The sequence below is a fragment of the Gymnogyps californianus genome, chromosome 7 (genome assembly GCF_018139145.2).
Source record: "Gymnogyps californianus isolate 813 chromosome 7, ASM1813914v2, whole genome shotgun sequence".
NCBI lineage: Eukaryota > Metazoa > Chordata > Aves > Accipitriformes > Cathartidae > Gymnogyps > Gymnogyps californianus.
In genome coordinates, this window is record NC_059477.1 from 41,695,111 (window position 1) to 41,722,981 (window position 27,871).

Here is a 27,871-nt window from a genome sequence, read left to right on the forward strand (position 1 = left end):
CCCCCTACAAAAAAGAAGACAGTTACTGCAGCCCTTTGCGGTTTTCCTGAGGCTCTGACTTCGAGACTCCTTTGCCTTCCCTGATAGTCCGTTTTCCTTTGCTACCTCCAACTCCTTTGTAGAGAGTAACAGAAATGTTCCCTATTTCCTTATTACGGTACTTGTGATTTTTGAAGCAGAATATTCAGACAGTGCAGCCTTCCAGGTGGTGACGGATGTATCCTGAAGTGGACTCGGCATCATGCTCGCAGCCAGTCAGCCTCCCTCTGTTTCCAGTACCGTTCAGGAAGAACTGCTCAGACCTTCAGAATAGTGTGTCCTGATAAAAATTCACATCTTCAAACAAGAAAACTCTGAAGGCTACAGCAAACTAAATACTCTATACAGGATTGTCATCTCAACAGACTTCCTGGATTTGACTTCAGAGAAATGGTTTCAAATCTCACTTCCCTATTTCTTCTACTTTCAGGTTTTACAATATTCAGACTTATTCTTAGAAGGATGGAGAATAACCTTCATAAATTAAAGCACGCCTTGACAGTAGACTGCTACTTGGGAAAGAAGAAAAAGGAAAGACATCTCTCTAACAGGGAGAGGAAATGTTTCCTGTGTAGCAGCAGACCCAGGCAATATAAGTTGGGGTAGCCATTAAGATCGAAGTGTTTACGTTTGAACAAAGGCACGTGGAAGATAATTGTTTTTCTTCTGATGTAACCAGCTAATTATGTGGAAAACATTAGATATGGGCGATTGCTGTCTGGGAGCCAGAGCAACCCCAGGTCAGTTCAATCTCCCAGGAAAGCCATCCAGACCAATCGACACGGACACAGTGGTATGTTGGCGTGCGGAGCCCCACTGTGGAACCCCGCGTACCCGGGAAGTGCCCTAAAGCAGGCAGCGGCTGGGAAGGGGATTTCTTGGGAAAAGAAGAGGCAGTTTCAGGGTCAGGGGGCAGTGCTACTTGAAGCCAGGGCAGATCCACAACGAGGGCTGTTGTGCTTCCCAGCACATCCTAGCGCAACTGCATTATCTGGAGTTTTTCATTCCGGGGAGCCTGTCTTTGACAGAGGTCACATTATAGATACCCTGCTACATTGCTCTAGCCTACATAGAAATAAAGCAGCCTTCGAGCTATTTGCAGAGTGCCTAAATGCATTTAATGGCAGCATTTCTCTTGTAGGCCAGTGATAATGTGTGAGAATAGCATACGTATGAAATGAGAATGTATTTGGGTAATTTTCTTTACAAAGCTTCACTTAAATGGCCAGAAGGAGAATGTAAAGATGCACTTCTGAGAGAATACAATACTGATTTCATTTCTATTTGATGAGCAAGTCCACTGGCTAAGAATATGAGTTTGAAGCAGGCTGCAATTCTTACTCATATGTTATTCTGTCCTTTTAAGCACCTCGCTCACCAAGTACTGAACTTGTGTGCCTTGTCCTCCGGCTAGTGGATACAGAGCTGCCTTAAAGGAGTGACTTCAGAACACTTTCAGATGACTTTTGTTAACTGCAGGTAGTTGCATTTGGCATCTTCACTGACTGTGTAAGGGAAAACCTCGGAATACCAGCGTCCTACTTGCAGGAACCCAACAGCAATGTCTGAAGCTAGGTGATGTGAGGTTCCCGTTTGTCCCTGAATTGGTTTGATTGTGTGCCATCCTGCTGCAGTGACGGTCAGTACCCAAAATGACATTCCCTAATGTGAGAATGTTTCTGAAGTGCCTGTCTGTTATTCAGGAGGAAAAAGAAGTTTCAAGTTAAGTTCCCTGTTTTCTCAGTGACTTCCTTGTTTCCGAGTCACCTAGTATATCTCAAAATGCAATCTGTGTGTGCTTTGGATTTCTTTTTTAACGGTGTAATCTCAAAAAAATTAATGAAGAGACCACCATGCAAGTTACATTTTGCTACAAATTTAACGACATTTAATCAGTGTCTGTATTGTCACCCAGTAACTACAGTTTAAAGGGAAAAAATTAATTTAGTTGGAATAGGACTAAAATCTGAAAACTAAAAGGGAATAACAGTAAAGCAACTGAACTGCTTCCTGGACACGGGCTTTGTCCACTCCTTCTCTGAATATCAGCATCATCTTCCTATTCTTGCTCCATACATAGTAGCGTTGAAACTGGCGGTCCCTGTACCAACTGCGAAAATCGTGTAGTGCAACCCAGCGACCCTCGCCAGTCTCGGGGTGAGTGGATGTGCAGGCCTGAAGAGACATGATGGCCCAAAATCTCCTGTGCAGAAAATTTGAGAGATGTCTTGAGCCCTATCGGTGTGCCCGGGTAGCCTTTCCCCTGTACCCCAGTTACACGCCTTTTTTCCTAAAGTTACGATTGTTTCTGTGACTAAGAATGGGAAAATCTGTTTAGTCCAATGTGGCTTCAATCCATTACACACCGATTTAACTCCAATACAAATGTAATTACACAGGGAGGATAATGTAGAAAGATCAATTAGAGAGCAAGGGGCAAATGAAGGAGGGAGGCAATTAATTAAGGCTATACTATAGCAGATAACGATAAGAGAAAATTTGTAACAGAACAGATCTATTGGCCTAAATCCTTTTGTCTGACAGGAGTACACAACCACTTCCTTAGAGTTCTGACAGATACAATGAAAAGACTCTGACCACAGCACCTATCGTATAGTATTCTGGCAAGATCTTATCTATTCAGGAATGTCTGTAAAAACAAACCAGTACTGTGCCTGTCAGCTGTTGAATTCTCCCAAGGATAGCAGAAAGAAGTTAACGGGGGCAGAAGATGATCAACTGACCAAGGCGAGGCACAAGTAATAGTTAACACTTTCAAAACCCCAGTAGCAGTTCTGACTGATTTTTGACGGAGAGGCAAGGCCCTGCTTCAGCAAGCTGCGACGTAGCCCCGGCTTCACCCGCTGCGGACGGGCTGGTGGCAGCTAGCTGTGAATTGATGGCAGCCTGGTGCTCGCTTTCCCACCATCGCTGTGAATGCTTCACTGACTCTTCCTGAATTAATGTTATTTCATTGAACCCTGCCCTGGGGATAAAGTGGTGCTTAAAATAACATCGTCCCGCATCTTCCTGATGATGATCTGACTAGACTGGTCATCGTGGTTTTAAATCAACAGCTGTGTAAGTGACACCAGAAGATGGCATCATCTGCCTGTAATGCTGTTTAACTCTTTCTGGATCTTCATGCATGAAGGTGGGGGTTTCTTGACAATGGACATGTTCTCCCTCACGATGAAATTCCATGTGGAGGCTTTGTGTTTCGGGGTTGTGTACTTTTTAGTGGGTTCGGGCTTTTTTTGTTCAGTTGGTTGGGATTTTTATGATTGCTTCATAGCTTCCTATAGTTAAGGAAGACTTCCCCCCCCCCCCCCCCCAAGTTACAATCCTTTTATTTGGGTTATTTATTGAGTAACCCAAATGAAAGGACTGTAACTCGGAAAAATATTTTGAGTATTGAATAATCAACTAAAACATTTTGCTGTTTTATACAAACTGGTAAAAATAGATTGATTTATTTATTTATTTTTAGCAAACCCATTTTTTATAGGTGAGTTAGCACGATATATATGACTTTGCATAATGTCAATAATTTATATGAAGACTGAGGTTTATGTGTGTACTTAACATATATATATATATATATATATACACACACACACACTTTAAGCATATATTGAAGTGTTTTGCAAATCGGATACAATGGCTGCTCTTAAACTCCCTGCTGGCATAGCCCAAACATTTTCTGATGGAGAATCTTTTGACTGGCAGTACTCTAGTTCCAAATCTGACCTTTCTGCGGAAGTGTGAGAGAGGAACCCCTGTGGCCCCTGGTCACCAAAGAAATAATTACCTGTCTGATCAAAGGAAATGTTGCTTCTGGGATGATCATCTTGGGTGACCGAGAGTGTCAGTTACGCAGATCCTATACACTTTGCTATTAAATTTTTCCTTTGCCTGGACAAGTGGCCTTGTAGTCCAAGTCTCTCCTGAACTATAAATATGTGTCTCTGCCTTTGGTGATGCATGGGTATGCAGATTAGATTGTTTCTGTATCTCAGTTCCTCCTAGCTGCCTTCTCAGCACTTTTTAGCTCATTTTGTTGCCTATTCTTCAGTCTTTGGCTTCCTTTATTTATTTATTTTTATTCCTGTTAAATACTTTATGTTCTGGCTTTATAAACATTTCCCGTGATGCACTCCTAACAGTGTCTTCTGGTGTCTGTGGGACATTAACTATCCTTGACGTTTAAATTGCTTTTTGTCATGGGGATCCCAACCCTTTTGGTACCTCCTGGAAGAAATCCTTTACCACCCCTTTACCTGTAGATATCTCTCAGGACTGATGACACAAGCATATCATCAAATTTCATCTCGATGGCCATTGCTGAGACACCAGGATCAATGAAATCTACATTAAAGGCGCTCTCCCTGCTGATAAATGACACCCCTGGCCAGTACTGGTGTCTGTTCATTGCACTCAATTGTTAAAGACAGCAGAAATTCAACCTTGTTGTTCTTTTTCTGCAGAAGCTCCTTCCCAACTCCAAAGCTCGTTCCTGGAGCCCAGAAGCAATGAAAGGAAGCAATGTTCTTTTGGCTCTGTGGATAGGAAATTGGTTTTTCACTTCTGAAATGCCCAGGAGACTATTCCCTTATTTCTGCGGGACAACCTCTCTATCGGAATCCGCATTCTGCTGCTGTTCGGAACCTCTGTCACATGCCCCCTTCTTGGTTTTCCTGCAGCCTGAACAGCTTGGCTATATTGGCGGCTCATCTACAGAAAACAGAATCTCGTCGTTCTCTTACGGCTGTCACCCTTCATCCCAGTCTTCGAGGAGGGGATTTGTTATTCCTTTTGGAGACTTCTGACATCTTGGGCTGTTCAGTGAACTGTCCCAGCTGAGGTTGGCTCAGCTCGAGAATTTCTTCAGGAAAAATCAGAACTCGCTGTCAAACCATATCTAATCTGCCAGGGTGATCTAAACTGTAGACTTAGTATCTAGCTGGAGAACTTCCTGGAAAAGTAGGAAAACGAGATGACATCAAGGTTCGCTTTCTTTTACTTTTGCAGTACTGGTAGCAAGAAAATTCTCTTGCATTCTGGTGTACTGTAGCTCAATAAACCCAAGCGAACTATAGCTACACTGGTGTTTCTTGTAAGTACACAATCTGAAAAAGGGCATGGTTTCAGAAATGAAAGAAATTAATAATGATAACACTCAAGATTGCAGCAGCGGAGTATGACTGCTTTTCTGTATCTTGATAGTTCATGTTTTATGTGAAGCAGTTTCCCAATAAACTGTAAATCATACCTTCCATCAGGCATCCAGAACAGCCTGGAAGAAGCTCACAACCTCAAGGAGGTTCTGTTCACTTCTGAATCTGGCTGAAAACTAATGTTCCTACTAGACTGCTTAAACCAGTAATCTGGTAATAAGTGGTAAAAATAGCAGCTTTGTGACAATACGGTATTGTCTACAATACAGACAATGTAATATTGTTTGTGACAAAACTGCTAAGAAAAGATGGCTCTTCAGTGCATTCTCACTGATTGCAGATTATACCTACTTTAATAGGAAAGTAGAGGTTTGCCTATCTTCCTCCAAAATGAGCTCTTGATAATGGAGAAAAATAAGGATTAATTCATGGAAACAGTTGTCTTTTATGACTAAGCCCCTACTTGTCATGACTAACGAATTTGCTATTCAGGGTAAAAGCTTGAAACACAAGAGAAATAAAAGGGCTAGATAATTGGTAATCCACGGGAATAAATCACATTATATAATAATGTCTTATCACATGCTGCACATTGCTAACTGTCCCCGATGTAATTGCTTTTAAGAACGGCATGAGAGCCTTTGTAACTAGCCTGCTCTTCTCGCATCCACATCAGGTAATGAGGACAACCACTGTGGCTAGAAGAAAGGGAAATCTCTGCAGAAATACTGCAGAACTGACCACTGTCATCTTAATTGTATGACTGAGGCTAATTTAATGAAACTGGTACTCTGTTTTTCGGAGGAAACCGGTTTCAGAAGTTGCTTGGCGGTGCTGAAGTCCAGGGAATGTCTGCAACTTTCCAGAAGACATCAACAGTTGTTGCGTTCATCTTTAAGCAGTCTAGCTTCTTGCAGGGAGAAAATGATGGAGGAGGAGATTACATGTGGTACGTTAGACTATTTCAAATAACTTCAATCCAGTGCAATGAACTCGCCTCGGCACAGGGTTGGGGGCAGGAGGGTAGGTTGCAGGTATTTTTGGCAGGTAAGGAAGAAACATTGTCAGAGAGTGAAGGGGAAGGAGGAGGATGACAGCACTCCTGAAGTGTAGGAACAGGCTACACTGTTTTTCCCAGATGCTGATTCACTGACTGCATCGTGACAAAATTCTTGTAAATAGAACAAGGTCAAAGCATCACCCAGAGATACTATTGCTTCTGCTTTTTCTCACAGAAATAAGGGTAATGTAATGAAGGGAAGTGCTGGTATGACATCCCAGGAGTATATATCCTTTAACGTGGTTATAGATCTGGCTTGTGGCTCCAGTCCTCTCCCCTTGTTCCTGTCGTATATTCCCTTGGAGAGCAGCAGCATCTGGAGGCCTAATCCAGAGGAGAGCACCTACCCTTAAAAATGGAGCAGGCGAAGGCAGGTGGCAACGAAATACCTGCTCCCTGTTGTGCGTTTTTGTTTGATGGACCCTCGATGTCGAGCATAAGCATAGTCCCTGCCCCGGATCGAGAGGGCTCACCCCCAGTTAATTACTATAAATTACCAAGGACGAGGAGCTAACCTGGCCGCTGCGGGGAGAGCTGGCGGCGGAGGGCGGCTGTGTGGCGGGGAAGGCCGGCTTTCCCTCCCTCCTTCGTGGCGGCGCGCCGCTGAGGGGAGCCGTTAGGACCGTTAGAGCCGTTGGCGGCCGCCACCTGCCGCGCGGACTACGCCTCCCGGCAGGCCCCGCGCTCGCGCGCGCGCTGCGGCGGCGGAGCCCCGGGGCCGCTGAGGGGAGTGAGGGCTCCGCGCCGCCCGCCGCCCCTCCCCGCGCAGCCGCGCCTTGGGCGGGGGGCGAGCCGGGGTGCGCGGCCGCTGCCGGCGCTGAGCGGCTCCTCGCCGCCTCCTCCCGCCCCGCTCCACCCCGCCCCGCCCGGTCGGCGGCAGCAGGGCGTCTGCGGCACCTGCCCGGCGGAGCGCTCGCTCCCTGCGGCCGGCGCCCGCCCGCCCGCCCCGCCGAGATGGCGGATCCCGCCGAGTGCAGCATCAAAGTGATGTGCCGGTTCCGGCCCCTCAACGAGGCGGAGATCCTCCGCGGGGACAAATTCATCCCCAAATTCAAGGGCGAGGAGACGGTGGTCATCGGGGTGAGTCTGCCGCATCCTTCTCCCGCCTGCCTGGTGCCGTGACCGGGCGAGCATCCCCGCCCTGGGGCGAGCATCCCTTCCCCGCGGTCCCGCCGCCCGCAGGAGCCCCCCCCCCACCCCGCACCGCCGCCGGCGGGCCCCGCGCCCATTGTTCCCGCTGCGGCGGAGCGAGGGAGGGGCGGCGGCGGCGCTCCCCGCGGGGCCCGCGCCCCTCCGCTGGGGCTGCGCCCCCCCACACCGCAGGCGAGGGGTCCGGGCTCCCCCCGGGGGTCGCCGGCCGGGCCCGGGGAGGGGTGGGGGCGCGGGGGCGGCCGCCGCTGCCGGCGCTGATGTCATGCCGGTGACTGGGCATGCTCGCCGGCGCTCCGCGGGGGCGGCCGTCCGCGCCTCCGCCGCGCCCCTGCGGCAGCCGCCGGGGAGAAAGTTTCCCCGGTTGCGCGGTTGGGGGGGGCTGCGGTGGGAATCCCCTTCTCCGAGGCTGCGGGAAGGCTCCGCGCCCGGGACCGCGCAGCATCTCCCGCCCCGGGCGGGCGCGGAGCCCTGCGAGGCGAGACAAAGCCGCAACTGGCTCCCAAATGCCGGGCTGCTCCCCGGGGCGAACGGTGGCCGAGCGGACCGCTGCCCCGGGCGGGTTGATGCGCTGAGCCGTGTCCCGCATGGCTGCTGGCAGGACGCGCCGGAGGTGCCGGTGCTGGCGGGTCCCTGCAGAGCGGCTGGGCGACTGCAGAAGCATCGTTAGTTAAAACGACCCACGCGAGGTGAAGTTTTTCCTTCCCATTTAAAATAAAATAATAATAATAATAAAAAAAGCGCGTTTAAACATCGAGCCACTGCCCACTTGCAGCAACAACATACCCAATCTCCGTTTCCCCCACGCTTTGTAGGGGGTAGGCTGTTGGCAGTAGCAAAGGTTTGAGAATGAACAAAGCGTGCGTGGATCTGGGCCCTCCGTGGCTCGGGATGCGGCTCCTTTGCTGAGTGTTTTAACATGGCGCAGCGCGTTCATCAGCCTTGCGCAGGAAAGTGCCTTTGCTTTTCGTGCTCGGAGCTGGAGCTTTCCAAAGCTTTGGTTGGGGTTCAGGAGTCTGCCGGTGCTGGTTTTGGTGGGTGTGCATGGAGAATACCGGGCGCTTGAACTTGAGTTATATTTTTGGTTTATGGTCTAACCAGCCTATGTCTTTGGTGCTTTGTTTTATATATTGGTCTACGGTGTTAAACCGATAATACGATCCATACTGTACTACGATGAACAGGCGTTATAAACTATAACTAGTTTGCTAACCTAATTGTTAATACAAAGAACGAGCAATTGCTTGTATGAGTTGTCAAGATTCTTATTAAAACCTCGAGTTTTTTCGAAACTTTTTTCATGAAAGTTACAAAAGAGTTATGGAAAAGCGAGGAAAAAGATTAGTCAATTCTGGACATAAATGGCTAGCTTGTTTTTCTTTATTTGTTTTTATTAAGTGTTTTCTGTGTAGCCAAATTAATTTTCTTTATTTGAAGGTTAAAGTCGTAACACCCACAACAGTCTGTTAACAATAGAATGATCAAATTGGTTATCAATCTCAGTCAGCCATGGAGGGCTGTCTGTGGTCAGCAAATATTTGGAACGAAAGTGTAACTGTAGCACAGTCATTTGGATATTTAAGAAACAAATGTCAGCAAATTCCCCTCCCCCCCTTAAATAAATAAACAAACCCTCAGACATGTTAAAAGTGGATTAGAATACATCTACTGTAAATCCCTTAACAATACTATCTTTTTAAGAGAAGTGAATGTAGAATCCTTTTCTCCCACCTAAGTGAATGTGCAAGTATATAATACATCTTTGTCTATAAAGTATCTGTTGTCTGGGAAAACAGTAACTATGATGCTTTGGAAAAGGTATTTATATCTTGCAGACAGGAGGTAATTCCTTTAGTAAAGGTAAAAAGGAAAAATAGCAACTGTCAATTTCCTACCGTGAAAGTTTAAAAAAAAAGTTAGAAACAAGAAAAGTGCATGTATTTATTTATATATACACGTGTAAATATTTATTTTTATATGTCTATTCAATTTGGCAGGATCATTTTTGGGGGTTATTTGCCATCTTGAAAATCTGGTCAGAATCTTAGAGTATGCCTTTCCTTTCCCTTCACAGGGCAAAATACAGGTCTTTTTTCGGTGCACGTTTTAGTCATCATAACTAGTACGATATGTCCTCATATACAGCTTCTTTTTTTCAAAGAGAAACCATCCGACTGGGGTTCCGTGGGGCTATTTGTAGTTTTGTAAGTGTAAATGAACATGAAAATCTTGCCATATTCTTTGTCCTCTTTATTTGCAGTACTGGGCTCGTTGAGCTTTGGTGTAACTTGATCTACAGTGGATGCCGCTGCAGCATGTTAGTAGAAAGTGGTAGCGGTTGTTATTATTTACTGGTTTAGGGTAGCTGCTTAGCTCCAACAAATAATGCCTGGCAGGGGCAAGGAATCCCGATTCTGGTGGAAGGCACTACCAGAGTAGACTTCCTTCTAGAAAAGCAGGATTTTAGTCTTCAAAAGCTCTTAGAAACATTATATAAAGCAAAGATAAACCAGAAACAAACACTTTTTTGGTTTGTTTTACTATACCATTTGAAAAACACTGCAATGCAGCTTTTAATTTTGTTCCATAAAATACTGGAAAGAAAGGGGTTCTGTTAAAATTTTAAAACCCAAACAAACCCACCAACCCCCCTGCCCGAGGAATTCTGTCATAACATAAGAAAAAATAAAATATAAATGATTTAAAGGAAACGTCTATTTTTTCTGACTAGTAAATCTGAATAAAGTTACTTCTCCTTCCCAGCAAACAATTGTGGGGAAAATGCTTTCTTTCTGAACTTCCCACCGTCATCTCCCATTATACTTCCCCAGGGCCTTGAGCAGATTTTCCAACAAAAATTGAAGATCATGACTCTTGAAAACAAACAGCAATGAAGGAAGTTTAACAACTTCGGCTTGGGTTTCCCCAGGATATCTTTCACGCCATGGCTAAAGCTGTATCTCACCACGCCACGATGCCTGTGGTTGTGTGGTTCAGAGCTCTTTGTGAGGGAAGTCCTAGGGCAATGTCCTAACTCCGTTCAAACCAGTTAAACCTCTTGGAGTCAGGATTTGACCCAGTGTCTTATATTCTGGCCTCTTCCATCCATCTTCATGCGCTTGGCATGTGCAACGCAGTGAAGTATGGAAGATTAAAATGTCTTACCTTAAATTTTCCTTTGGTTAAAACAGAGAAAACCCACTGTATTTTGATTCTACTTTAAAGTTTAAAATATAAAAGCCTTTTAGATGTATCTCATCTTTAACCATGGCAGGAAAAGGCGACAGTGGTAAATCCATCGCTTGCTTTTGCGGTTAGCTACCCAACAGTCTCAACAGACTGCAGTTTCATTTTATGTTTCTGCTCCTCTGCAACCTCAAGGTGACTCTCTGATTGATTGTGTTGGCTGACATACCTAAAAATGTATTTTTCTAGCTGGCTTGCTTCTTACGGTCTTGTCAGAGAGCATGGAGCTGTTTGCTGTAGTAAGCAACTGAGGCAGTCTTCTGGCGTGTGGTTTCTTCGTGTTTCTCCCTGTTCCTCAGAGCGCTTTTATTCCTGAGCGTCTGCAAAGGAAGGATGCAGAGAGGCTCAGCACATGGTGGGGTGCTCCCCATGAGGATGCTTTTCTGGTTTAGGTTTATGGGCGAGAGTGCTTCCAGCCGTTTTCCCCCTCCCCTGTTGTAAAATATTTAGGAATTTAGCTGTGAAGGAGACAGTATTTTCACCTCCTTTTTCTGTTAGGTCTAGAGCGACCGCTTCCCTTTTAGTGGGAAGGCTGACCTGAAACTGATTTTTCAGACAAATATCTCCTGTTTAGAAAGGAGAATGTCTAAAACGAATCTTTTGAGCCAGCTCGGAAACCTCCTGTTAATATTACCGGAACGGGGATAAAAGATTCTTCATTCTGGTTGTCAGCTGCTTTTTGAGCTGCAGCGTGAGGGCATGTGTAAAGCCCAGCTTAGCAGGAGCTGCTGAGCACTGCAGTTCTCTGCTGTGCGCTCGGTGTCAGGCGGGCAGCGCAGAGCCTTCCTCGGCCCCTCGCTGCCTGCGCTGGGGGGCTTTAGCGTAACTGTCTGCCTGCTCTCTCAGCAAACTGCCCATGAGAAAACCAGCGGAGAGCTACACGGTAAACAGGAGAGTCCCTGCAGGATTGTGCTTTACTCACATGGGGGAAACGTCTGTTGTTTCATCCGTGAAACATTCCACGTAACTAACTGTTGTGCCTAAAAACAAGCAAAAAAACCCCATCACCTGATACTCTGTGCAATGGTCACCGCTGTTTTGCAGTGTCATATTCCATGAAATAAAGGAAAACAAAAATTGATGGCTGATTCCTTTGCGGCGGGTGGGGTGGAGTCTGAGCGGGGTTGTGTTTGGGGGTTTTTTTTAATACTTTCTGCTATAAGTACTGTTTGGAATGTCTTGTGGAGAGATTCTCACTTACTTCTGTCCCTAGACTATTTGGATATGTTTTACCTTTTATTTCATGTATGCCAGTGAAGTCAGGAGGGTTTGTACCAATGAAAGGAAGACATGTTCTTAAGTCCCTCCTGTACAGAGATCTCTGTATGCTGTTAAGCAGTTGTCACTCTGTGGTTAAGACAGACCTAAAAAAACCCCCTGGAATAGTAGATAAATGACTAGTTTAAAAAAAAAAAAATTAAAAAACTACCCTGTGCTGCATGGCTTTTTTCATGGGGTGTGGTACGTTCTGCTTCCAACAAAAGCCAAGCATCCATCTCTACCTCAAAATGCACAATTCTGCTTATGGAGGATTTGTTGATGACGTATCTATAAATACCTCATACTGGTTTGATGTAGGATGTGAAGTGAGATGGGACTTCTGTCTTGGTGTAAAATATGTCAATGGATACGTAGCATGCCATTTTCCTAGCAGAACACTTAATCTGGGAAGCTAATGCTTGCTTTGTCTCCCCGCATCTTTGGTGTGTTTTCGAGCTCTGCTCAACTCTTCTTTTCCAATGAAGACTGAGCAAGTTTTGTATGAAAGCTTTTGTGAAGGACTGTTGTGAGATACAAGTAGCTGGAATAGCTAACCATGATGTTTGTATGGAATCGATGGTATCTGAAGGCACCAAGAGCTGACAAATACCTTTGTGAGAGCTGTTTCTTTCAAAAGCATTGCTAATTCTCCTACACCCTAAGATTTTCCTGTACCCTGGCATAAGCTGCGAACGTGTCTAGCCTGCTGCATTTTCCTGTTTTGTGGATGAGATGAACCACGATGTGCTGTGCTCATTCCCCTGCGGCTTTGAGCTATGTTGCTTTCAGGTCAGGCTATTTCCAGAGCAGCAGCAGCAGCACAAGACTGACATATCTGGCACTTGCTTTTTTTGGGGTGATTTCTCTCAGTAGCTTAAGCCAACAGGTATCTCGGGAAGAAGCGGAAGCTTGTAGATCATAGCACATTGCTGTTCATTTGGGAAAGAACAAATACAAGATGATTCCACTGGGTCTGGATGGCTTTTCTGTGCCTTGCAGAAGAAACAGCTCTGTTTACTGAAGAACTGGTGTGGTAGCCATTCGGGGAGCTGCTCACAGGCTTGATATTTAAAGAGAGTAGTTGTTTTGCTAAGGCATACTGCTGTGCTTCACACTTATTTTCAGGAGCTTGTGCAGAAGGTTAAAATCATGGGACCGATGAGGTGACCGGCACAGTAGTTTTTTGGTTCTGTTTTTACAGTGCGTTGGCTAAAGAATGAAACTGTTCTGGATCTAATTATCAAGAAATACAATACATTTATTTCTCGACACAGCGATACTTCCATAAAGCACCAAAGCAAATGTAATGTATGATATTACTTACTCTTCCATAACGTAACTCAGTGGAAAAAATCTGTCTTGATAAGGGCTTGCAAAAAAGTCTCTGAGCTTCTCCAAACCCCAAACATTCTCCTTCTCCACCACCAGCCTTTGCATCTGTCCAATCCCATAACCTGGGCTGGGTCTGTGCGGGATGGGGAGGCAGCTTTCCTAAGGAAACGCTGCGGGTTTGCATGGGGATTTGGCTCATGTAGAGCTTTGAAACATGGAATATCCACACGGGCAGGGTATGCCGTTGTTCGGAGAGTAGCGAGTGGCCCATATGAGCAATGCCCTCGTGTCTGCCCGAGCCCCGTGGTAGGCAGTGCTCTGGGGGGTTCCCCCAGGCTGCACCACAGGTATGGGGATGAGCGGCAGCCGATTCGGCTCCCGGGACTCTGTTGGCACAGAACCAGTTTTCTAAGATGCTCCTGAGACAGAGATACTTCCCTTCCAGTTAAGGTTCAAAGCAAAATCCTTGGCTTGTTAAATGCTGCTTGGCACGTTCTTGCTAGATTTAGGCATAGATAATCACTTCTGCGGGGACAGTGTGCTTTGGGGGGTTTCTGTTTGTTTCTTTTCTGAATCCTCTGCTGTTTCTCTTCTGGAAAGGATATTCTTTCAAGCTTGTCTGTAAGTGCTGAACTGGGGGAAAATTATTCAACACGGATCAATGTATGCTTCTTGGATGGAGTTGTACTTGTATATGCTTTTCTGTTTTCTAAAAATGTAGTGAGAAATAAGGTGTGAAAATAGCTTCTATTTATTGTTGGTGGTGCTAGAAAGACAATTTACTCAAAATACAAAGGAAATTATTTTTTCACCAAAGCAATTTCCCTTTTGTGTTTTCTCGGGGCATTGAAGGCTTTTTTTTATCTTTTTCTAATCACATTTGGATATCTTTCTCTAAAAATGTCTTCATCCTGCATATCTATCCTGTCAAAAACATGGATTCCTACTTAAAGCTTTGAAACTTAAAATATTTCAACAAGATAGATTGTCAAACAACTGGAAAATGTAGTCTCATGTCACTCTCAGTGTTGTCTTTTTTTTTCCTCTGGTAGCTCCTGCAGGATGCCTTTGGTTAGAAGGTTTAGACCAGAAGGTTTAGACCATTCAGCATCTGTACTCGCATACCTAGTTCCAGCTTGTTGCAGTCTTTGTTTCCTTCCCCTGAGATGCAGTAGTTAGTCACTGGTGTTTGGATTCATTTTTGCAAATGGCTGTTCAGTCTGGTACAGTCAGATTTAACGGTATTTGGGGAAGTCTGGGAGTACTTTTTTTTTCTGCATCGTTGGAGATGATTTCTCCTGAAGCTTCCTGCCCTAAATGAAGGCTTAACATGCAGTGAGGAAGCTGTGAGGGAGTGATGTGTACTTACATCTCCACATATTGTTTCAGTGTTTCAAACTGTGCCAGAAGAATAAAAGCTGTTACAAAAGATAAAATGAAGGACGAGATGCCACTTATAAGTCTTTAATATTAATACGCTTTTCTCTGTAGTAGTTTTTTGAGGATTGGGGTGGAGAGGGGATGCTTCCATAAAAACAGATGCTTAGGAGGAGAGATTATTTATATTTAGTTTTTCTTGACGTTTTTTAACTAGACTGCTGACACCCTTGGTATTATCTTTGGTGTCCTTCCTGTTATCATTAAAATGACTCACCTTAGGATTTGTTTTCTTCCAAATTTACTTGTTCTGAAACGCCTAATGTGTCTCCAGGCACTAGCATACATTTCTAACTCTGTAAGCAGTGTATGAGAGCAAGTTGCAGAGCTGCAACATCTGCAGATCTCACAACTGTGTTTTCTTAAAGGTGGGCTTTTCCTTCCGCTGAGGACAATGTTAAAGTTAAATATCTTGTGTCATCAGTATTGGTCAATTCTCTTGTTTGAAGATTTCAGTGTGCATAAACTGAGCTGTGTTGTTCATCGCTAATACCGTATGCATAGGGGAAAGGGGAGCTGCGGACACGTGTTGAAGAGGGGGCAGTGGCATAGAAGAAACAAATGAATGGGGCGATCTGTTCTCTGCTTGGAAAAGAAACACACATAATCCAGTTTCCACCTATTAGCTTCCACGGCTTGGGACGGTCTGGTTGCTGGTGCATTTCTTGTTAAATTCTGGCTAGCTTAGTTGAATACAAAAGTGCATTTAGAATTTGGCATGAATGTTTTCATCAAAAGATCTCTTCTACACGGGAGGATTTATTTGTGGTTTGGTTTTGGTTTTTTTTTTTCCTTAACATAGGCAACAGTCCTGTGCACAGGATGTTTAGTGTCTGTTTTTGTTGGATCACTTTGAGCTTGACATGTTGGATCTTAATGCAGCCCAACAAGACCAAACACAATTACCTACCAACTACTTTCAGACCCTTTACTTTCCCTCTTTTGTTTGCTTTTGTGTTGCTGCAGCTGTTTAAAACTCAGAGGTCATGCCAAGGTAAGACTCATTCTGAAAAGATATTTACTGAGTTACTCAGATGACTGAAAAAACCTGTATCTGTGTGGGAATGAGTCTTGGTTCAGGATCTGCTCTCAATTCTGTTGTTGAGAACCAGGATGCTGCAGGGTGAGGCAGCAGAGCTCTGCTTTGGCAGTGGGCAGAAAAATGAAGGGACACTGGATCCAAGTCATTTGAGACAACAGCCTGGGTGTGCAATATGGGGTAAGCTGTGTTTCAGCTGACGCTGCGGGTGTAGAAGCAGAAAAGTGATTTAGAGTTGCTCAGTAATTGCTTGACACTTTTGACTTGACTGTGGTGTTGCCAATGTTTATTTTTTCCAGCTCCACTGGAAGGTGCATGTTGGATAATGGTGCTTCTCTTGTGTGATGGCTTTGTGAACTGGGCAAATACCTTTATTCAATTTTATTGGGTTTTTGAGTGTGAAAATATTGCATACCTAAAAAACCCAAAACCCACACAACAGCAAAAAAACCTTTACCTCAAAATATCCAAAATGGGATCCTTGAGAATCTTAAAGATGTGGAGTCGCAGGCATGGTATTTCTGATGAATTCCTCTTTTTATTTATCTACTGGAAAGAGCCAAGCCATTTCTATATATTTATGACCTCTTTGGATCTTGACTTTCTATGGGATGTCCTGGAAATGCATGTGATTGTTATCAGATTCCCATTATAATATTGATAATTGGTCCCATGACAGCTTCAGAAAATGCATATTTTCAAATTATGAGATAGAGTCTAATTGAAACCAAGAATGTTGGATTTTTTCCCCGTGAGAAATGAGTATTCAGAGATAAGGACTTAAATATTTAATAGTAGTCTCTTAGATGTCTTTGCAAAAAGTGATTCATTTTTTCAGTGCTTCACTCTGCTAAAAGAAATCTTACTCTCTACCTAGTTATAATGATGGATAGGAGATGCTGTTGGTTGGTGTAAGAGACTCTCTTCTGGGTCAGAGAGCAGTAGGATTCTTGAAAAACTGGTTGTTTTGAAGTTGCTGTTAAACATTTCTGTTGCACGAGGACAATGCGATACTGAAAAACACATTTTCTTACATGTCAAATGGCCCAAAGGCTTGCAATAACTTTTGCTGTACTCCTGAACAAAATATTCCTGAATTTACTTAGATATTTACAGTCACAATTGTTGCTGTGAGACAGTCTTTTCTATTTAATTGTCCTTGTGGCAGCCTGTGAGGTAGCGAAGACCTCTTATTTTGGGAGATGAAAGTTGACTTTTAAAGTCACTTTGGGAATCTACAAGGAAGTTGAATCTCTGATACAGAAGTACCATTCTGACTGCTAAATTATTCTTGCACTTAGCAAAGGATGTGCAGGAGACCGTTATCTGAAATGGGGTAACTGGGTTAGTGAATATTTTTAGCAAAGCTGTTAACAGAAGTCGGATTTTTCTGCAGTTGTAATCTCTTTTCTTGACTGTACAGGTCTCCTGAATTGCTTGAATTTCTGTATTTAGGCCAACAGTGAGATGTGGATAATGCTGCAACTTCTCAAAGAGCTTTGAGATTTTATATTGTTCACTTAGTAATAATCTGTTCCAAAAATCTACTAAGGAAAGTCATCTGGCTTTTTTTTAATACATTGCTCTGTGATACGAATAGCTGAGCAGCTGTACTTGCAGGCACCAGAGCCTAGTGAGGGAAGCACAGAATGCAGTTGGAGGATGTATATATCTATGCATGTATCTGTATGTATAGTGGACTAGCTCATAACACGCAGTGATGTTCCAACAGAAGATGCTTGTGGCTGATTCAGCTTGAGCAGGCACAGCAAATGTATCTGCCTTGCCGTGTTCGCTGTGTACCTGACAGAATTTGCTGATGGCTTGATCAATGCTGCGTGCCCTTTTAAAATGCAATGACTTCCCTGACCCTGGGAAGCCACACTCCTCCTAGGTTTTACTGCTGATGCTCTTAGAAGCTGTTTCAGTTACACTGCAAGCACAGTTTTCTGCACCCATACAGCTCAGTCTTCTCCAGCTGCAGCAGTTAATTCCTCTTTAACAGCCCAGCACTGATTTTTGTCACCAGGTAAATCATACAAAATGCCACTACTGAAGATTGATCTGTTAATCTTGAACTGCTACCCCCATGTCGTATCCATCCTCTATTTCTCTCCCCTTCTATATTACCTTTTATTTTTTCCTCTCCCCTTTTATATTACCTTTTATTTTTTCCTCTCCCCTTTTATGTTGCATTTTATTTTTTCCTCTCCCCTTTTATATTGCATTTTTTTTCCTCTCCTTTTTTATATTACATTTTGTTTGGTTTTTCACCTCTTAGAACCTATTTGTATGCTTTTTTATTTTCTTACCACTTTCTGGGTCAACCATAAATACCCAGTGGAAAACTCTGCTGTCATTTGATAAATACATTGGCTTGATTATTTTTCACTTTATGGTATCTTTTACAATTTAACTTCAAAGCAAAGTAGTTCAGTGATGCAAACAAATCCTAAAGCAAAGTTAATCTTGCTATACAGAAGCACATGTTTCTTTATACTTGAGAAAAATGTTTGCTTATATTGATAATAGAGAATTTATTCTGTCCGTTGCTTGCTTTATGTGCAGCCCGGATTTTCTGAGTATTATAGAATAACCTTAGCCATAAACTTCAAACAAAACTGTTGCCAGTATAAACAATTTATTTTAATCGTACCATATGTGATCGTTGAGCTGTGAAGCACTGTGTAAGAGTTGCCTTGCCTCTTTCTGTGCGAGAGGAAGGTAGGACTCTGCTGTGAAGAGCTGAGGGAAAATGGAAGCACCTAAGATGGTTTCATACTGGCCGTGTTGTGTGAGTAGTGCCAGAGCTGGGAAAAAGAATGAGAGATGGAAGACCCCTGGTTGCCAGTGCCCGGCTCGGGAAACACCCGACTCACCTGCAGAACTGCTCCCGTTTGGGAAAAAAAAATGCTGAGATGAGTCACTGCTATCTCCATCCTCTAATCAAGATGTTTGAAGGGCTGCTTATTTGAGATGGCTACGAATATTCCTAAGTGCAGCAAGTGCAGAACTGGCTGCCTCAGTCAGAGCGGTGAGAAGCTCTGCCTTCAGCAGCCTTCCAGGCTGTTCATCCTCGTGGCAGAAGGACGGGAGCTGCCGCAGGGGGAAGCCAGCTCCTGGTGCTGCCTGCAGTGCTTTTTGAAGGCTGGCTGTGTGCAGAGCTAGTGGAGAGGCTTATTGATGTGGTTCTTCTGTAGAAGCAGACTGAAGTATTGCCCTGTTTTTAAATTTTTTTTTTTATATTCACTTTTGTCAGAATTGGTCAGTAGTATATCACTTAGTATGGGACTTATGTTTTTCTTAAAATTAAGTCAACTCTTTCCTTGTTCTGTCTTATGATATGTACATGTGCTATTTCAGCAACAGAAGTACTATATGAATGCATAATTTTTACTGAGCTGAGTACATTACTCTTCTGGCTTGATGCAACTCTTAATGTTAACCTTAGTAGAGCTTGCCTTTGGCCCGTTTTGGATTCAGACTTTATACTGGAACTGAACAAACCTGGATTTGACTTGCAAGTGACCTTAGGCTCCTTGGTCCCCTGTTTATACAATGGAAATACTCCTTCCTTGTCTCTTATCTATTATTGGGTTTGGTGGTTTGAATTTCAGGGTTTTCTGATTTTTGGTACTATGGTAGCTGCTAGTACACACTTCAGTTTCGTTTTGAGAAAGTCATTTGGGACTCTTTCTTTAAAACGCAAGAAGCCTGAAAGCTGAAGCAGCTGTAGTCTTGCTGGTGGACATGGGAATTCAGAGCAATTATTCTGTCCTGGAGAGAGGTACCTTCTGTCTTTAGGATTTGGAGTACATTGCTGTGTATCTGTCCTGCTTTTCTAAAGAGCCATCGGTAACCGTATAAATGTATTTCTCCCGCACACAATGGCTGAACTGTGTGAACGCAGTCGTAGGTGTGCAGGGGCAAATGCTGGAGCCCTGCTGCTCCTCCGGCTGGCAAGCAGCAGCAGGAGCCCCTGCTGAGAGCTGTGTAGGGGCAACGATGGCAGCGCTGTCCTGCTGGTACAGCTCTGATCCTGCGCTGGGGTTTTTTTCACGGTCATCTAAGTGGAGCATTGCTAATAAAGATGCCTTGTTGCCCTGGATGCACGCAGTAGGCAGCGTTCAGCCTCTCGAGGTAAGCTGCTGCGAAGGGAAAGCCGGCAGCTCCTCTTTGGTGTCACTGCATGCTTGGTCTGCCTGGGAAAAGTTACCTCTCCTCTCGAGGGGGTACAGGGGAGAAGGGCCAGGTGGAGAGGAGACTGTGCTCATCTACCACTTATCTCCAAGGCTGAGCTGGTTTGTGTAACAAGAACTGCTTGCTTTTTATTTTTGCTTTTTATTATTATTAAAACCTGCCATTTGGAGTGTCATGGGTTTCAGAGACTTTGGGATCTAGGAAATGTAAATTGGATAAACATGAAGGATGGGGAAGACAAGAGACCTCTTTGGCTTCAGGACTAGGGGTTTTTTGGAAATAGTGCCAAATAATGAGCTTAAAGGTAAGCAGGGTGGCTGGAGGTTGAAGTCTGTCAGCAGAATGGCTTGTGACTTAACAGGAAGAGCAACTGCTTATGCTGATGCAAATAAAAGGTCTTAATGATTGTGTGCACCCTCCTTATCCTCCTTATTTTCTGCTAGTTGACAGTCCTGTGTCTTGCAGGTTTTGTTTGTTTCTGCTAAAAAGAAATAGGAATATGAATCATGATTTACATAAGAGACAGGTACTGTGTTTATATGTCTGTCATCTTATAGGTCGTGGTCCTTTCTTCATCTTCCTTGCCCCAGTAGGTCAAGAAGCAGCACAAGGGCTTTCACTCACGTGTAAATGTTTAACGTGATCACTTTTTGTGCCTCCTGAACACTATAAGGGAACGGAGTGGGGCAGGCCAGATTGTACCCTGCTTTGAAGATTTGGGAAATGCAGAAGGAATATATCAGCATTACTAAATCTGATAATTGAATTACTGTCAGATAATTCCAGGCAGCATTGCCTGTTTCTGGATAATTTAGCAGAAAGCGGGGCTGGTCTACTGATCTCATTGCTATTCTGTAAGAAGAAATGTGCTGTAGATGTAATCTGTAATGCGTTTCTAGCTGCAGGGAGGGCACAGGAAGGGGTTGTGAGCCAGAAAATCTATTTTTGTGCTTAAAAACCCAAAAATTACCAAAGAAGGTCCAAGCAGCGCATTTCAAAAAGAAATTCTGCAGTACTCGGTTCTTATGAAGTTCACAGGAGGGTATTTTGTTGTGTGTGCCTGTGTGTGTGTGTGTGTGTTTTAACCAGCTCTATAACATCACTTTTATTCATATTATTTGTGTAACAGTTTGAGCTATATTATGTGTAGTAACACAATGAGAACCGCTTTGCCAGCTGTCCAGGAAAGCACAACTTGTCACCACAAATTTCTCAGTATGGGACAAGTTGGCATAGACGTTCTTGCTACCAAATGCAAAGCCATTTGGAACCAGTTCCACTTGAATTTTGAACGAGATTTAAACAATTCTGACTTCCTTAATGATAGACGTAATTTATCAGTGATGGATTAACTTACCAGAAATGCAAAAACCAGATTCTTAAATACTCTGTTTTCCTCCTGATAACTGGTGCAAAAATGGAGGAGGCAGTAGTTCTAGGGGTTGCAATGTTTTTGTAAGGATGATTTTTTTTTTTTCCCCTGGATCTGTCTAATTACCTAATGTGATTTTTATGAACTAGAGGTACAAATAAGAATGCCTGTACTGGAATAGGATTGCTGAGTATTACCAAACCAAGCACTGCAGTATCATGACCCTGCTCCCACAAATGTATGGGTTTTACAAATAGCATTGGGGTCTCTGTTTAACAGTTTCCTATTTAAGCTTTCCTAGCCCCCACTACATCAGAGACAGAATCGTTATTTTTTTAATATTATTAAAAACTATGATTTTTGTATAATTACCTGGCCCCAAATGCTTTAGCTTGAGGAAGACTGGATGATTGGTGCTAAAATTGTGAGATTTGGACATATCAAGTAAAACTGAGAGTTCTGCTTTTTTTTTTTTTTTTTTTTGGTCTCCAGATAACGAGATGAGATATATAAGGAAATCAGTGCAACAAGCCAAGAAGCAGAAGCTTGTTGGTTGTAAGGTTATGGATGGGAGTGAGCAGATTCCTCTTTATACAGAGGGTATGGATGACAGGAACTGGTGCTCTTGCAGGCTAGAGCTGAGGCTCCAAGTGACCAGGCTTGTGCTTGGCCAGTGCTGGGAGGCTTTGTTTCTCGCAGAGGGGAGCTGCCTCCTCTCTCTTCCACCCCCACCTCTCTTAAATTGGGTGAAATGGCAGGGGGAGAAGAAACTGGGCAAGTTGAGATAAGAATCAGAAGGAAAGGTAAAAGAAATCAATGGAAGTGTTACCAGAGTGAAAGGAGGTCAGTGATTTCGTAGTGGGAATCAAATGCTGTGTGAAACGCTGCAGTTCCTGCGCATTCCTTCCCAGAAGATCTCATCTTGCTCCATGTTCTTATTGAATAAGCTTTTAGACGTGCATTTCATGTGTGAAGCATGGACCTCGCAGTAATGGGTCTGCCCCAGGTGCTGCAGAGTCCGCAGTACCAGAACAGAGAGAAATGGCAGATTCGTAGAAGCTCGTCAAAATGGCCGCACTCGTGCATGGGGTCTCTGTTCTGTGAACGCTGTTCTCTGTCCATGTTTGAAGAGGTTTGTTGCCAGGAGCAACTTGTCTGCATTACTCGGTGACAGGGTAATTACTCTGCCTGCCTTGACGTCTGAGCTCCTGTGAAGGCTCTTCCATGCTCAAACTGTAGCTGTTACTACAGTCGTTGAGATGCGGAGCCAAATGTTTCCAATATACAACACGAGTCTAGGCTACAAGTCGTCAAGCTACGAAATGGAAGGTAATGCCAGGGCAGCTGTGCATCAAATATCTCTATAGATAAAACCAGATACAGCACTGCACTGTTTGGTGCCCTTTCAGTTCTTCTTTTGAGTATCACTTTTCAATGGGAAAGGTAGAGGGAAGTACAGAAGTAGTGGTGGTGTCATTCTCCTTCCTTAGTTCTCTGATGTGTTTTCAGTGCATGTGGTTTTAATTACATTGCATGAAAGGAGGCTGGGGCAGACTAGTGATAACACTTCTGTTATATTGTAGGCTTTTAAAATCCTGCTACAACATCAGGTCAGTAAACATTCCAGCTCCCAGCACTACTGGCATTTCGTATTTCAGTTTGTAAATGAGGAAGCAAGTCTAAGTTGTTGTTACTGGTCGCCCAGTGAATCAGGAACATACTCAACCAGCAGGGTATCAAGGGGTGAGGGTTATTTCCTCATCTCGGCGTACAGTTACTCTATTATAGATTATGGATGCTGGTATCTTTCTCTCTCATCTGTCTTGGACGCTACTAGTCTGGGCTTTTGAACACTTGAGATCTTTCAGTTCTTGAGGGCAGAGGAAAATAATCTACATGTACCGGTGTCGCTGTTGGTCCTACAGTTTGCTATCAGTGATAATGGCATGAGAATAATTCAACCCTGTTTGGTGGAATATGTGCTCAGTGGAGAAGCGTGTTCTCACCATGGTGTGCTGCCATGCAGACAGCATTTTGGCTCTGCGCAGGTCAGCGTGAAGGGAGTCAGTTTGGGGAGCAGAGATGTGCCCGGACTCGCTGCGTACGCTGGCTGTTGGGATCTGGGCTCGCTGCTGTTGTGATTGCCAGGACAGTTTCGAGACCCTCCAGGAACTCCTCCCTCAGGATTCAGTCACACAATAAATTAGTGGCTCTGGATTAATCCCCGGGAGACTGAATGAGTATATAGCCCAGCTGCAAATGCGACAGTTTATGCTTGTGAAATGCTTTCTCTGCAGAACAAATACCGTACAATGCAGGCAGTGGGGTGCAAGCATCTCACTTGTTTCTTTTTGCCAATATATATCCAGCCTGACGGGACGCTCCATGACCAGTGGTGTGGTTTGTTCTCTGATCCCCTTCAATCCTTGGTTTTGCGGAGCATGCTGAAAAGAAAGCTGCTCTACGGACCAGTGATGCCCTCTCATTTCGTTTTGACCTCTCCTGACCTGAGGTGGATTTGAATCTACAACTGACAGTGCTCAGTATCCCATTACTAATCTCCTGAGCCACCCAGTTGCCCCATAAATCTGTAAGTGATATGTTTAACAAAGTGGAGATTAACACAACACTGCCACGGCAGAATTAAGATGTAGTTATGTCTTGAACCGGGGCTGGTTTATGTTGCGCTTCTCTTCTGTAGGTGGAGCTGAAGGTCAGCATCTTACTTGGGACTTTTACTTCACCAAAACTGCTTCCTTTCATGTTTTGAAATATCCACCTAGCTTTGTTGCTTTTTGTTGGAATATTATAAACACTGGCGATAAGCAGAGATGCTGCTCCACGTATAACTTATTCCCACGGCCCCCCACCCATGAGGTGGCCTTGTCTGACTCCTCCTCCATTGCTGCTGGAGGAGCTGCCGGAGGATAGGTTTTACTATATTATTTTCTGGCTATGAAATTTTAATCTTTGTTAAAAGAAAATCATAGTGTTCTTTAAATAACAAAAAAACCCCAGTAGTTTAAAACCAATTTTGAAGTATTGCATTTTTACAAAATAGACAATTAATACATTGTTCTGTTTTCATTCTCAACTGCTACTAAAATCACAAGACCTTTAGTTAGAGGAATCTCAGGATTCTATAATTACGGTACCTTTCTTTCTCTTTTCTTCTACAAAATATTTTTCTGTCTTTCTTTCTAAACTGTTGGTTTGCATGGTTTTATATACAAAAGAAATTATCCAGTTCTCTTATCCTGTTGATGTAAGGGACTAGGGTAGGTTAGCTGAAATGCTGGAGCCTGGTAAAACCGGAGAAATTTTGGATAATTTTGAGTCTGGCTTACCTTCAGAGCTCGTTGAGTGCTTTTTTCCTAGAAGGGTTTGGAAGGTGTCTTTTGAAGGTGGAAGCTATCAAAAGCAAGTTAAACAAGGACCCTGTGTGCTGATTGTGACTTGGAATATTATGTAGTAAATATCCTTGCAAGATTTCCGTTTCCTTAAGAACCTCTGATGTCCAAAGGATCTTTATATGAAATGCGAGTGACAGCATTTTAAAGTTAATTTAATTAAGCTTGTCTGTGCTTTGCTGAAGTAAAATGAATAGATTATGAAGGTAGCTTTGAATAGGCCTGAAAAGGTCTATTAAATTAGTTAGAGCACATTAAATTAAACCAGTAGTTATCTGTTACACATAATACAGTGGTGCAAGCTACCTGAAAGCCAGAGGGATGGTGCTGGGGACAATGTTCTCCTGTTTCCCCTAGGACCGTTACAGTAGCCTATGTCTAATTCCTCGCTCTGATGGTTTTATACCTATGATAAAGCGGAGAGGTCTGCTGAACTTACAATCGATATCTACTTAAAACTTAGTTTTGTGAGAAAAGATGGAAGAAACAATTTAGTGAAAGAAACACAAGTGTGAAAAAGTTATTAACTTCTTAATGTGGAGTGAAAGACCCAGGAAAGGGGGAATGGTGCACGTCTTAAGCTAGTGCTGTACAGAGCACCAAATCAAATCCTTTTTCCCACGATCATTAACATAGCTTCATCTTTTCAGAGATTAAATTTAACTGCAGGAGGATAACACCGCTCTCCAAATACCCGGTTTTGTGCCATTGCATAAGCAGTTAAGTAATCGAGGCCCAAATCTGCAAGCCGCCGCGTGGCGTGCAGGGCGCTGGTGGGCTGGAAGGATGGTGCTAATCCTGATGGCATTGGGCTGTACCATGGAAGGAGTACCAAAGGATGCGCGGACTAAGCGCTGCCGGTAACGCAGCATCCACACGCGGTGCTTGGTGCTGCCGGGTGTTCAGTCGCCGACCGGGCAGTGCCCCCACCGAGGCTGCCTGCACGCCTCTGCCCGTGAAGCGATGAGGATGGCGAGGAGTTGGAGGAGGCTGTGTCCTGGGGCCTTTCCACCTCCCTGTCCCATTCCCAAGCCATGTGGCGTTGGGGAGTCCTGGAAGAGGAGGAGGAGCGAGGCGGTTGCCCCCAAGTAAGAAGAGGTCCCGTTTTCCATGGTGCTGGTCGGTGCTCCCAGCAGGACTGCAGCCTCCAGCAGTGATGGAGCTCCTGAGCCCTGGGTGCACCAGGGCGCTGCTTCTCCAGCTCTTTGCTCCAGCCTTCCTCCTACATTCGAGGAGTCTGTCAGCCTGCAGTTGATCATCTGATGGCCAGGATGGGGGCTGGGAGACAGTTTGCACTGCTTTTTATTTTTCTGCCTAGCGTTATATAGATAACATCCCATCTGACAGGCTGAGAAGAGCCAGCGAGGGGTTAGAGATTTTGCAGGGTCTGTGGTGGCTGGAGACATTGGGTCCCCCTCAGCTTCTGGACAGTGGTGACTAGCTTGCACCAATACAAATAAATAATAATGGAGAGCTGTGACTCTGAGTATTGCTGTGTCAGAAGTATAAAAAGTGTTGCTAAAGAGTATTATTTAATAGTTGGCTTTGTATTGGGAGATCTTTATACTTAAAATTCATATAAAGTTTCTTAAAGAGTATATTTTCCGGGTCATGCATCAAGGTGGAAGAAAAGCTTTAAAATAGTTTTAATAGGTTCGGTTTCCTAAATTGCAGATCTATACCAAAATAAAATAATGCTTTCTGAAAACAGGATTTGTTGCAAGGAGTTAAAGGTTCTTTCTGCCGGGAGTGAAAGCTAAAAGTGGATCTCTGGCCATGAGCCAAATTCCATCAGCTCCACAGAAATATTCATAAGGTAGATCAATAATTAAGCCCGCTATGCAAAAGTAATGTTGTGTTCGGCTCAAATTGCTCTGCGGTGCCTGTTCATACATGACTGCTTGTTTTAATTTATTTTCCAACTGAGTTTTAGGAGTATTACCAAGATTTAAGAATTTCTTTTGGACAACTTGGTTTGACTATGTAGTGTATTCAGGTTTTTCTGAATAAATTTCCTTAATTTTTTTATCCCAAATATTCTGAATTCTCATCCACTAGGTGACTCTCTACTGCCCCAATGTTTTTGAAGGGCGAACTAACATAGAAAATGGATAGGATGGCAGTAGCATTTCCTTAGTCAGTACAACCGAATAAAGGGAAAACATAATACCTAAATTTAACTGTTTTGCTAACATGCATTTATTTTCTCCCTCTGTCTTTAATCATGTTTTCAATTCTCACTAGAGATAGATGGCTTCAGGAGAATGGGATAGATCCTGTTTATTTCTTGTGCTTTATCAGCAAAATAGTAACAACCTTGTAGTTGCAGAATCTCTATAACTTGTGGGGAAAAGAAGTCCTTCTATCTAATAAGTTCTATCTAATTCCAGGGGGAATTTGCAGGGCTAGCTATTTATCCCACTTGCGAATGGAGCAAGTTTGATGCAGCATTCAGTAAATGTGGCCTCTGCATTTTCAAAGGGAGTATAGACTTTCATTCCTACTCCTACAGGCTAGAGGGAAGAAATGTGTTTTATGCCACCTTCTAAGGGAGGAACTAGGTGCTGTGCGAGGGATGTGCCTTCACTGAAAAATTGAATTGCCTCTGGTAATAGTTTGCTTTCTGCTCTTTGAAAAATTCTGTCTTCCAGGCCTGCAATTATATATCTTTTATTTATAAAACCTCTCCTACAAGAGCACTTATGATAGTGAAAACTAGCTGGAAAATAATTTCCCGTTAATTAAGCTCCTACGTATCACATGATTCTATTACCTATATACTCATCTGTTGTATGTATTGGCAGTGGCATCTTGTGTGGTATGTTAAATCCACTCATAGATCATTCATTCCAACTGGATCAATAAAACTCTTTGACTTGAATAGAGAGCCAGAATAATAATGACAGAGTTTCAGCAGAGTCACAGTTTGCCAAACAATTCATCTGATAAACTGAGCCATGTGATTTGGCACTGTTTTGTTTCTGCAGGGACCAAAAGTTTTCCTGAGCTATCAGCTGATGGTTGCATGACTGATGCACCCCTTTTACAGGGGCAAAGGGGATGCCTTTATTTGACCAGGTTGTGGAGAAAAGAACATGCCTGCCTTCTGAGGGGACAGAGGACTAAGATGAATGAGAGGGACCCTGTGTA

General features: G+C 43.8%; 1 protein-coding gene across 1 annotated transcript in view; it reads left to right on the plus strand.

The window, feature by feature from the left end:
- The first annotated feature begins 7,230 nt into the window (after positions 1-7,230).
- The window catches only part of KIF5C (kinesin family member 5C), an 86,640-nt gene continuing 65,999 nt past the window's right edge, over positions 7,231-27,871 (plus strand). Inside the window, 1 exon segment of the mRNA XM_050899854.1 lies at positions 7,231-7,356. Within this exon segment, the coding sequence (XP_050755811.1) occupies positions 7,231-7,356 (126 nt within the window).